Source organism: Branchiostoma floridae, chromosome 7, assembly GCF_000003815.2.
Source record: "Branchiostoma floridae strain S238N-H82 chromosome 7, Bfl_VNyyK, whole genome shotgun sequence".
In the NCBI taxonomy this organism is placed as follows: Eukaryota; Metazoa; Chordata; class Leptocardii; order Amphioxiformes; family Branchiostomatidae; genus Branchiostoma; species Branchiostoma floridae.
Genome location: NC_049985.1, coordinates 21,477,348 through 21,490,104, shown reverse-complemented (window position 1 = coordinate 21,490,104; position 12,757 = coordinate 21,477,348). Strand labels below are relative to the sequence as shown.

At 43.7% G+C, this 12,757-nt stretch overlaps 2 protein-coding genes across 2 annotated transcripts in view; both read right to left on the bottom strand.

Moving 5' to 3' along the window:
- Nucleotides 1-1,074, bottom strand: part of LOC118420167 — a 7,574-nt gene extending 6,500 nt beyond the window's left edge. Inside the window, exon 1 of the mRNA XM_035826879.1 lies at nt 934-1,074. Coding sequence (XP_035682772.1) covers nt 934-1,006 — 73 coding nt within the window. The 5' untranslated portion in view covers nt 1,007-1,074. The remainder of the gene's footprint in view (nt 1-933) is intronic.
- Nucleotides 1,075-3,433: 2,359 nt separating this feature from the next.
- On the bottom strand, nt 3,434-6,775 carry LOC118420166 (caldesmon-like). The gene has a single exon (XM_035826878.1). It carries the CDS (start codon nt 6,773-6,775, stop codon nt 3,434-3,436), a length of 3,342 nt encoding a protein of 1,113 aa, XP_035682771.1.
- Between the last annotated feature and the right edge of the window lie 5,982 nt (nt 6,776-12,757).

Sequence of the window (12,757 nt, the reverse complement as noted above, 5' to 3'; positions counted from 1 at the left end):
GGAACGAGCATGCACAGGCCCTCTTAGATTGCCTCGCTGAAAACCCTACGACAAAAATGAAAGTTCTGCTGCAGTGCCACGGTCACATACTAGGGCCCAAAATTGACCTTGACCTTTGTCTTTCCAACACCTACTCACATACTAAATATCATCGTAATCCACCAAGGGGTTCTTGAGTTATGCTGACTACTTTAAACATGATTTGCATGATGGTGGCCAACAGCGGATCCGGATCACTTCACGTTCGGTGTGTTTTACAGATTGTCGGCTTTCGCGAAATGAGGAAGTACTAGCCTAGGGCTAATGATTTGCACAAGATATCCGACGAAACTCAAAGGACGTGAAGTCACGAATAGAATCTCCGATTTGCTCCAGGGGGAGGGTCTTACGCACTACGCTGATCAGGCTTGATCATAGCGTTCCCAGAAATGGATAGTTGTATCACGATTGGTAACCTTGCATTCCATGCACTGAATACTTGCCTGAAACTTAAAAATCAATACCCAAGTTGGTTTAGATTGCCTCGCTGAAAACCCTACGACAAAAATGAAAGTTCTGCTGCAGTGCCACGGTCACATACTAGGGGCCCAAAATTGACCTTGACCTTTGTCCTCCCAACACCTTTACATGCTAACTACAAAAATCCCGAAACACAAACACATAGACAGGCACACACACACACACACACACACACACACACACACATACAGCACACACACACACACACACAAACGCACACACACACACACAAAAACACACACAAACACACACACACACAAACACACACACACACACACACACACACATACAACACACACACACACGCACATACAACACACACACACACACACACACCGCAAACAATATCACCATTTTCATAGAGATAAGAAGCGTAAGACGGTGACAGTGAATGCCTTGAAGTAAAAAGTTTACCTGATGATCCAACTCCTAAGAAGATGCCGCCATTCAGCAGGATTTGCAGGACGATGGCCAACAGTGGTCTCATGGCGGATCACTTCACCTTCAGTGTGCTTGGCAGATTGTCGTCTTCCGTGAAATGAGGAAGTACTAGGGCTAATGAGTTGCACAAGATGTGACGTCACGGATGGAATCTCCGATTTGCTACAGGGGGGGGGGGTCTTACGAACTACGCACTGATCAGTAATAATAGGGTCCCCAGAATTTGGTAGTGGTATCACGAGTGGTAACCTTGCTGTCCATGCATTGAATAGTTGTCTTGAAAGTTAACAGCCAAATTAGAACAAAAATTGGCCACTACTCCTCAGCCAATGGGAGCCCTTCAATTACTGTAATTATATCCACATAGTGCAGAAAAAGGATTCGCCTCGGGTGTTAAAGGAACCCCCTTGTTGGTGGGGCAACCCCTGTTTTCACATAATCAAGCCATGCCATATTCTATCTATTATTAAGTTTATTTCAAACAACGTTAACTGCCTCTGTTAGCTCAGACCAAGTTTGACTGTAGAACCTTAGTAGAACTGACTTTAAACACGCTCCTGTTATCTTCATGGACCGGCGAGCGCCAAACGTGTCAAACCCTGCCGATATATGCTGTCCAGTTTCCAATCGGCCCAAAATCCAGTCCACTGATTTTTTCAGGTCCATTTTTATACCGATCCATGTAGAAAAAAACCGGTTTTGTACCGGTACGACGCACAGGTCCCCACCCCTACTACTATTATGCTTCTCTATCGTATTATCCAGGCAAATACCCCATAGACCTACTAAATATATATATATATATATATATAGAGAGAGAGAGAGAGAGAGAGAGAGAGAATGTAATCACATTTCTTATTGCATTGTATGTACTGTCAACGCTTGTAATAGGTTTAATATACCTTTTTGTCTGTGATGCAATTGCTTTACCTGCAATGTGTTGGTTTTATTGCTTTATTCTGTTTGATGTCTTTAACACAGAGAATTCAGTGTTGTCTGAAGCAATTAACAATCATTATACCAAAAGTTGTAAGACTATTAAAAAAAGAAGACGACACAAAACAATTGGGTAAATTGGTTTTATTTTTGTTTGTGTAAATTTGAATATTTCATAGCAAATACCTTTGGAAAAAATCAAAGAGATCCACATGCAACATAATTACAACTTGAAATGGATCACCGAAATATATGTAGCCTTAAGATAAATACGTTTTGATAATTAATTAGACCATATGCATACACAGAATGTACATAAGAATGGGAGTTATTGTCGTCACAGTATTTATACCTCTATTGCTGAAAGTTACCGCCATTGACATATTTATATACTTTGAATAAAAATAACGCATCAATAACTGAAACGATTTATACAGAATGTAAAGAGTAAGAATCGTATGATACACTTACTGCATATGTGATACGACTAATAATTCTATCATTAAGATTATGATATCTGTGTTGGAATGCTATAACATGGTGTCTCTACTACTTTTGTACATTCGTAGCAATGTTAGCTACATAGTCAAGAAAGTGGTTCGGTGTGTCTTGTCCGAAAGACGGTTTGAAAATACATGAAGTCACTTTAGTAAAGACTGTTATTCTTGAACCTTCACATATTCATGTATCTGAACATTTCATATAATACTATGTTACATATCATGAGATACGTAGCATGTATTTCGATATTTTGAGAAAAAAATATGCTGTATAACATCCGTCGCCGAACAAGTTGTCATAGCTACACGTGTATGTGTTTGTGTGTGATGTGAGGTGTGAACTAATAACATTTTATTAATAATACTTCTTTGCGCCGTCAGGGCCGTCAAATGTTGCTTGTGTATCAAAACAAAATCTACCTCCATGGACGTCACGTCAAATATATATACCCTAGGAAAAAAGCGCAAACCCTGGACAGAAAACACCTCTTAAACGCCACTCCCGGGTATACCATTCAATACACCGACTCCGACGAGAACAACTTTGTCAAAACATGTGATGGCAAACAATTAACTGAAATAATGACGGGTGTAAGTAGCTTCACTCAAGTACAACCACTGTCTTTTTAGCTCTAAAACCGATTTGAACGGACAGTCAGCTTTGGTGTATTGAATGGTACCCTATGGTGGGGGAATTTTCGTTTTGCAACATCTGATGGCACCTGAGGAACATGCAGGTTATAGAAAAATCCGCTAGGTGGCGTTAATACTTCTCGGAATGGCAGTTTGTATTATTGCTGACGGAAGTGTCCTGATTTGTACCGATTTACATGGTTCTCAAAATATTGTATATCATTTCATGGGAAGACGAAATGAATTAACACATTACATACAGTTATTGGGATTCAAATTGCATTGACTTTAAACATCCTAATATTTCCCTCCCTCATAGCTCTCTGGGATTACCAATAAAATATTATTCACTGTATACAAGCATACAAGCATAACGGTATATCGGTTACACGTTATGTTATTGTCTAGTTTTCAGATTTGATCTCTTTTGCCGAGGGTGAGCGCTGTGTCTCGATAGCCGACTCTATGGCCTGCACGATAGTGTCCCGGGCCGCGGCTTTCTGGGGATCGGGAGCAATGTTCTCTCGCTCCGGGCTGGATAGCTTACTCGAGTCGGTGCCAGTTTTTGGGACAGTGAAGGAAGCTATAGTGTTCCTCCTGGGCACGGTAGAGCTGCCCGACTTCGCTGCTGGCGTCGTGGAGCCATCGGGACTTCCTTGATTGAATTTGCTCAACAAGTGTCCGACCTTCCCGGCAAACGTACCCGGGATGCGCTTCGGCGGCGGCGCCTTTTCGAACTTCGGTAGGCTCAGTTTACGGGGGATCGGCAGGCCGTTTCTGGTTTCGGCACTGCTCTGTGTTTTCGCTCCCCCCGGTGAGACTTTGTGTAGCGGCCTGACAGCGTCCTGATGTTTGCCGTCAGCCTCGGAGAACGTCTGGCTGCTCGGCCTGGAGTCCCGGCCGCCCGACGTGATGGACTCCGTATCGGTGATGTCCGACTGGTCAAACGACGAGTCGACGCTGGACTGCGGGCTGTGACACGTGTGCGCCGACGGCTCGTCCAACCCCAGGCTGTCTCTCCGGCTATCAATGGCGCGGAATACTCCTGTACTTTCTCTCCGATCCGCTGGGCTCCCGCTGCCTTCTCCGTCCACACTGCCCACCTTGTCTGCCACGCTGTCGATGTTCGAGCTCACGGTGGACTCCGTCTCGAACCCTTCATCGTCGTTATCCAAGTCGCTGTCTCCGTTGTAATCGTCACCCGGAGCGGATTTCTCCGGAGAAACTTTGTCACTGATGTCCTCCGACCTGGGTCTGGACGACCTGCCGCTATCGGAGGAGTACTTCGCCACCAAAGGAGCGTGGTTGGCTTCCAGTGCTACTCCGTGTTTAGGTTCATCAGTATACTCCACCGATTTAACGTTCTCGCTTATGCGTGCGAGTCTTTCTTTCAGTCTCTCTTTTGTTCGGTCATTCTGCCTGGCAGCTGGCTCGACCGCCGAAGTGTCAAAGTCACTTGTAGTCCAACGTCTGTTGTGAGAACTGCTCGCCGGTGGGACGTCGTAATCGTCTTTGCTGATTTTTCTCTCCATGAAGTTTTGCAGTCTCTTACCGACCGAACCCGGTTCTTCGACAGCCTTCTTCGCGGCGGTCTCGTCAATGAGACTCGTCCATCGCCGAAGCATGGCCGGTTTGGGTTTCGGTATCTCCCGACGCACAGGTTTATCGTCTTCTGAAGTCTCCTTCTCCTCCTTAATACTTTTCATCCCTGCCCGCAACACAGTGTCAACGTCCTTCGGGTCTACGTCGGTTCGCGACCGCCTTCCGAACCTGTTCGCCACCCTGATTCCGTTTCCGGTAACGCTCGTCTGGCTACCGTCGTCCTCCTGAGTTTGACTCTTCTCGTACCGTTTCATTCTCCCGCGAACACTTCCGAAAAGCGGGCGGGAAGATTCTTCTTCTTCACCCTCCGAGTCTTTATCCTTCCCGCTCGCTGTGAGACCCTTACCCGATTTTTCAGCCACGCCCTTGTCGTCCTCCTTTGTCTTACTTATGGCTGCTTTAATGTCCGTGACGTCTACTGATCCCCTGGCACTGCGGCGCCTGCGGTCGTGCACACCGCGATCACTCTTCTCCGTCAGCTTGGCCACCTCGTGACTCACCCCTGCGCTCTCCGAATCTTTCGACATCTTCGTCTCGTGCTGCTTGATCGCGAGATCTACCTCTGTCCTGTCCACCGCGCTGCGCCATCTCTTCTGCACAGGCGCCCTGTCCTCCTTCACGTGCATGGTGGACACCGCCGGTTCCTTCCCCTTCTCCTCAGCACCACTCTCGTCCTTCTCACCGTAAACCTTCTCTCGCCATCTTTTCGCGTACCTCGATTCTTTCACTTCAACCTTCTTCTCGTCTTCAGCTCCTTTCTTCTCCACTGGTTTTTGTATTGCACTTTCCCTACCCTTCGACTCGTGGCCTTTCAAGGCAACATCCAACTCTCTCTTGTCCAAACTACTTCTCCATCGTCTTCCTAAACGATCACGAGTTTTGACGTTATCCTCATCTTTGTCCTTGTCTCGTATTTCATCCTTAATTTTTCCTTTCAACCCATCTGCAGTAATCTCGATTCCTGGTTTTTTGCTCGTGGAACTTTTGTCCTGAGACTTACCAGGAAGTTCTTTTTTCTCTGTGTCGGGAGTCCGAACCCTCACGGCACCCCCGGGGAACGCTTTCGTCCTCCGGGGGGACTCAGGAATGTTTTTGGGAGTCTCCATTCTACTTGAGACTCCCCCTCGCCTGTCCGACCGTCTCACAGGTTCCGGGGTACTCCCCCGGCTATCGTGCGGACTCGAGTCCAAAGACGAACTCTGTGAGCTACCGCGAGACCCGTCGAACTGCTTTCGGCGACTGTCAAAGTCAAATTTCTTTACCGCTGAGTTGATTTCCTTCGAATCTAGCGAACTTCGCCATCGTCGTTCTTCTCTTCTTTTCTTCATCCGCGCATCAATGTCATCTGTCTTACTGTTTGCTTTGTCTCTATATGACTTCGATAGCGGCTCTGCCTTGATTGCTTTTTCTACGTCTGTAGATTTATAAGATCTCCTCCACATCGGTTCTACAGTCGAACTGCTGGGTCTGTCCTGAAGCGTCGATGTACGTATCAAACTAGAATTCTTAGGTTTGATTGCGTCTCTGTTTGACTTATCAAATGATTTCACCGCCTTGTCCACTTCTCTGCTGTCTACACTGCTGCGCCATCGCCTGCTGGTAGCTGACCGATCACTAACGTTCAGAGGGCTCGCCCTCACGTTTCGTTTGGAAGCAATTTCTCTTTCAGGTTCTTTGGTGTCAAGTTTCGTAGACGAAGTCGAAGTATTTCTCTTAGCCGAGGTTTTTCCCTTTCCCGGAGACGTGTCGCTCTCAGGCTCTTCTGGTATAGAAGACTGCATAAGCTCTGAGGATCTCCTCTTACTTCTCTCAGAGCTCTCCACCTTTGAGAAGCTCGATGTTTTCCGAGGTGAAACAGGCTGCTCGGGATTCGCTGCTTCCCATTCCTGCATCGCAGTTCTCCATTTCTTTGGAGAAGGTTTTGTTTCTTTGTCCTCCTCTTTTGGTTTCGGTGCATCCTTAGGTTCTTTTGCTTCCACGGCTTCTTGTTTTGCAGCCCACTGCCTGAGAGCAACGTCCACTTCTCTGCCCTCTACTGTGCTTCTCCACCGGCGGCCTGGCGTGCTGTTTTCCCGCTCACTACTTTCTTTCAACCGGAAATCAAGGTCTCGTGTCCGCCTTCGTGCCGGCCTGCGCGTTTTCATCTGCGCACTGTCGAGTTTGTTCAACAGATCATCGTTTTCGCCCTGCAGCAAGAATTCAAACAAGTTGTTGTCATCATTCGAGGATGGCGTTCGTAACTTTCTGGCTGTCGGAGAATCCTTTGCCTGTTTACTAGAGTCTGGCGTAGGGCTGCCTCCCTTTGTTGGAAGGCCCTTCAGTGCGGGAGTACCTTTCTTCTCATGGCCGTTAGTCAGCTTTGAGTCTTTGTTTACAACGTTTTCCTCTTCTGTCTTCTCGTTGCCTTGTTCGTCAGACCCTCTCCGATGTGTGTTTACATGTACTTATAGTTTACATGGCACTTGCAGGGTAAAACTAAACCAGACTGTACTGCACAGTGTAAATTGTGTAATTATGTAATCCAACGTATGGGATCAAACGTTTAAAGCAGGCGCCATTATCGAACGACTTTGTCGCCAGGAACCCAGTACAATTGTTCCCTCATTGTGACCGGCGCAGTAAAAGAGGGTCTGCATGGGGGGGTCTTGGTAACGCTTAACGGTGAATTCAGGAGGCCCGGTAACGGTTAACGGTAAATTCAGGAGGCCCGGTAACGCTTAACGGTAAATTCAGAAGGACTTACAAAACATAACACCGTTGAAAGTAACATTGATGTGTATTCCTATTTATACAACGCTAGAGTAGTTATATCAATGGGGGAAAATATCCGACTAATGACAAAGCAAACCGGGTGCCCAGAACCCGGAGGAATGACAGGGGCAATGTCCATGACATCTGTAAATTGACGGAGGCAGAGTTCCCGGCCCGCCACAGAGACGGCGGCAGCAAATTTCTTATGGGGGGATTGAACTATTGTTTCAGCACATGGAGCGCCGAAGGCGCGACGCATCCCAGGGGGGTCCGGGGGTATGTTCCTCCAGGAAAATTTTAAAAGCAAGGCCCTCTTAAATGCTGTTTCCTGCATTTTCGGCAAATTTTGCCGAATGACTAAGCTAGGTTGATTTTGAAATTTTCACCAAATTACACAACGATTATAGCTTTGGCCTCCACCCCCAGAGTCCCCAACATATTTTACCATTTCGAGTTCAGAAGGCACGAGACGTTGCAATATAAGTCCGGGAAAATTAAAATCTGGACCGTCTGAAACGCCATTTACTGCATTTTGGAGGACCATTTTGCTGTAAGACGAAGCTAAATTAATTAAGTGACATTTTATTAGAGAGAAAAGTTTTTTGTGCCTACCCACGCCCCTAACATATTTTTACCATGTCATCGTGAGCGCCAACGGCGCCAGCCGTCGCAAGGAAGGTCCAGAGAAACCTCATTTTCTGCATTCTTGGAGTACTTTTTGCCCGAAACTAAGCTAAGTTTACACTGAAATCTGTATGAGTGATAAAGTTTTTGAGGGCGACGCTTCCGCAGCATATTTTACCCTGTCCAGAGCCGAAGGCTGGGAGGCTCGGAGAAAATTTTGAAATCTGGACCCTTTGAAACGCCATTTCCTGCATTTTCCGAGATTCTATCTGGAATTTGACTTCGTGTGTATAACGGGTTACGAAGAATTTCTTGGTAACGCTTAACGGTGAATTCGGGATAACAAATAACGGTTAACGTTGAATTAAAACGACCAATAACGCTTCACGATGAATATACCGATAACGATTAACGTTAAATTAGAGAGGGTCGGTAACGAATAACGGTGAATTAAAATGGCTCGTAACGCTTAACGGAAAAAGGCATGCAGACCCTCATAGAAACCTGCTATAGAACAACCGGTGCCGCCATCTTGGATATGATGATGATGATCTGAGCAAAGCTTGGCTCATTATCGTACCACGTGACCTGGGAAAATCTCGACCCCAGGGTCGGTAGAACTAATGCCTTGCCTAGCTTGCAGACTGATCTGGGAAAGAGAGCGGGCTTTAGACATGCGCACTGGCTGTTTTTTCAATAATGGAGAAGACGTCCTACCGAATGAAAAAAACCGGAGGTTTCTAGGACGAATTTCGGGTGAGATATGAATTTTTGAAAATTTTACAAGGCCATGAGATGATGACTAATGATCTTAATGATGTCTAGGAGTAATTAGTCTGTAATTAACTGCATAATTTTTTCTGGAACTAGCGGATTTTTTTGTGGGTTCCAGACATGTCATGGCGTGTTATTACATAGGAATTTTTGATATACGCGGCCGCAAATTTTTATTCGCGAGGAATATGCATGAATTTTTGGCATGAAAAGTGTGCCTGAACTCTCTGTCCCAGGGGGCCTGGCATGTTATTGCATGGCCTAAAGTATTTGAAGTAAGGCGTATTTCCAGACACAGAAGCTTTAACTGAGCAGAAATGATCATGTATATCTATAATATTATTCTTAGAATGCTTTAATAAGTGCATGGATATGATTTGCATGCTTTGAAGACATAAAAAAATTATTGGCCAGGAAAGCCGCAAGTAATAAATAGATGGTATATATAGAGAAAAGGAGACTGGCGGGGCTGATAATTATGCTCTAAATATAAGAATGTGTATACTTAGGTAAGATCTGCATAGTTTTGCAACTTGTTTGATTATCAATATTAATAAAATATATATATATATATATATATATATATAGAGAGAGAGAGAGAGAGAGAGAATTGTTTAATTCCTTCACGGTTCTGTGTGTGTTATTCAGCTAATTTCCAAGAAAGACTGAAGACTATATAGCCTCATCCCATTGTACATAATATGTGTATAGTATGTAATATCTTCCTTGAATTGTAGAAGTTGCCATGTATTTTTAGAATACTGTTTATGAGCAGTATATTAATCAGTCTTTTTTGTCATCCTGACAGGACTCCCAAGAGCAGCTGATGGTTGAAGGGAGCTGGGAACTGGCTGGCCTCTAGTACTTCAGTAGTAGTAGTAGTACTACCCCTGGTGTAGCATCCTCTTCTACCTCCACTGCATGAGGGCTCTGTTGTTAAGTCAGGAAACTATGTAGCTGAACTGAACAAAGTTCAACAGTTTCAAAATATGTTATCAACTGATATATCCTGAATTATAGGCCACATTTGTGTAGCATTTGTAAGATAACTTAAGAACATAGTGTACCTCTGATGCATGTAGCCTTTCCCCTTTGATGAGGGAAATAGACCATAAAATGTTATTGTACATAATGTATTACAATATTATTTCAATGGCCACCAAATTAGCAATTGAACCAAAACAATTTATTACTCATTGTTAGATAATTTTTCACGATTATCAATTGTTTTATTGACTTTTTTTTATTGAAAAACCTGTTGGGGTAAAAAGAATATTTCCATAGGGGCCTTTTATTTTTTTTGGACCCACATGGATTGGGACCCCCCCTGAAGGAAAAAATTTAACCTAGGTACCTTTAAGGTTTTACCTCCTTACCCCCCTCAAAATAAATGTCTGTACATTATTTTTATTCATGTCATAATAAATATATTTGACAAAATATTTAATGTCTCAATTATTGTTGCACATTCTACTTAACTATATTAATACAGCCAGATCTCAGCCCGTGGTCAGAACATTTTCATCTTTGTTTGGAAAAAAAGTAGACAAAAAATTTCAGATTATTAAACAAACCATTTTCAAAGGTATTATTGCACAGAAAGACCGCCATATTCTAAAGGAAACTTTATTCAGGTGCGTATGTATTGCTTGCTACCATGCATCTGCTTGAATCTCGGGGCTAAAATCGCGAGATCTCGCGTGATCTCGTGAGGTTTGACTGAATTCAAGATGGCCGCCATTGTCTGTGGGTGAGATGCCGCGAGTTTCTATGTGGGACACCTTGCTCGTGTACTGTCTTAGTTTGAACTGAATGGGAAGAAGTTGTCTGGTCACGTGAGCTATTGTCTGGTCACGTGAACTGTTGCCTCATGGGTAGAATAAGAACGCAAATGTTGGAATATTGAGGGGTTGCCTTCTTATGTTATTTTCACATCTTTAAAAAAAAAGAATTATTTCAAGTCTCGATTTCTGTCAGATTGATGCATAAACGTGAACTATTGCTATCTTTCACGCTTTTAGTTATGTACTTGCGCTTGGCTGCTATCTTTTTGGACCGTTATATTTTTTTTGTTAACAAGCGAGGGTTGGACGGCTCCTGAATTCCCACGATTGTGATAGTTGAAAGCGGTAATATGGACTCTTTCGCGTGCTTTAATTTGTATGAGTTTGGACGAAAGAACCAAGCAGAAGTTCGGCTCCGGGTGTTTTTTCTTTTACCTCTTTTACCGTTTATATCAGACTTTCTATTTTGTGCTTTTTTTGACAGATTATATATTATGTAAATGTGGAAGTAATTTACATAATCAGACTATTTCATGGAAATATGAAGTCTCAGAACTCTTGATTTCGAGTGCCTTTCCGTCTGGAGAAAGCTGGGTATACGCCAGGTATATGAAAGCTGCTTGGTATACGTGAAGTCTGCCAGTGACAACTGGCTCTTAGCCAACGTCAACAGCAAGGGTACAGTAGTCCAGGGGATCAGGGTCCAATGACGTACTCAGTTCGTGCGGCCGCGGGAACAGTTGCATATGGGCCGGAATGTTATTTCTCAACTTCAGGTTTGAGGCGAAAAGAGATTTTTACTTCGAGGCATTAAATGAAGTACCAAGGTAATTAAAAATACTCGGGTTGTTTATCGTTAGACAAGTTCGTGGGAAGGATAACAGGTTGTTTTGCAACAATGTCAGTTCGAAACAAGGCAAATCTTTTCGCAACAAGATACAATTGAATGTTATTAATCTTGATAGCCTAATAGTATCAGAAATCGTATTCCTAACATAATTCATACTCCTTCCGTGTCAAAATCTTACCGGGTGCGCAAGGCAACCCGAGCGGCAGAGGAACATGCCGTATGGACCTGACAGCGATTTTCAAACAAGTATTACGGACGTTACATTTTCAGTTAGCAAAATAGAACAAAATTCTAACTAACTAAAGGTAGTTATTAAGAAAACAATTCAATGTCTACAATGGGCTAAGATACGGAGATTACGAGTTCTTACGGGCGTTTCGAGTGACATCTATCAATCGTATTCAGCGTCACTAGAATAAACTGACAGAACGGATCAAGATCGTATCAATTGATCCGTTCTGCCAGTTCATTTTAGTGACGATGAAGAGATTGACAGATGTCTGGAAGTACTCTCCGTATCTTAGAGAGATTGAATTGTGTTCTAAATATCGCTTACCTGGATGTCTAACCTTCAAAAAAGTATCTAAGGCAATTAGAAAATAATTTCCCTTTACATCTACATTGCAATTGCCTGTTTTGCCGCATGTTTTTTTAACTTAATGTTGTTGAGTATATTATTGATATCGATTAAGCTAATATGGATTCAAATAAAGCCTTCCGTAGAAAGAGCCGCACCATGGAAACAAGTGTCACCCCACAAGACTCAAACCATGGAAACGCGTCATAGCTAAGGGTCAAATTTTTCAAAACGACTGTCGCATAAACTAATACTAGTAAAGGACAAACAGGGGAAGGTTTGTGCCATAAGGCTGTCGATTGTTGTATCATATAAAACACATTACTTAGATGGCCGTGAACGTCAATTTTGTGTTGAAAATCACACAAAGCACTCGTGTCGGTAGGTCTTAATAGTGGGTATTTCCTCGGTCAATGGTTCTGAGAAAAATACAAAAAACGCTAAGCATTTTCTGAATCAACGAGTAAGGTTTTAGACATTGCAAAGGATGAACAAGGACTCCTTGACTACACTGTCTACAGTATACTCAATACTTGTGTACGTAAAGCGCATAATGCAAGGTAACTTGCACGTATAGGAATATGTAGATGAACACGTGTGATTGAATACAACAAATGACAACAAAGTGGTACACATCGAGACAGGCAAGTCTAGTGATATATGCACATTGATTCATTTGTCCAGCGACCTGTGGAGCCTGGTAAAGGCTAGGCGCGGTTTTTCACGCGGGGCACGAGCAACTGGGACGGCTAATCCGTTATAGGAG

What these genes read in the sequence shown, in the direction of transcription:
- LOC118420166 (XM_035826878.1), bottom strand. Translation starts at nt 6,775, where the DNA reads ATGAAAACGCGCAGGCCGGCACGAAGGCGGACACGAGACCTTGATTTC.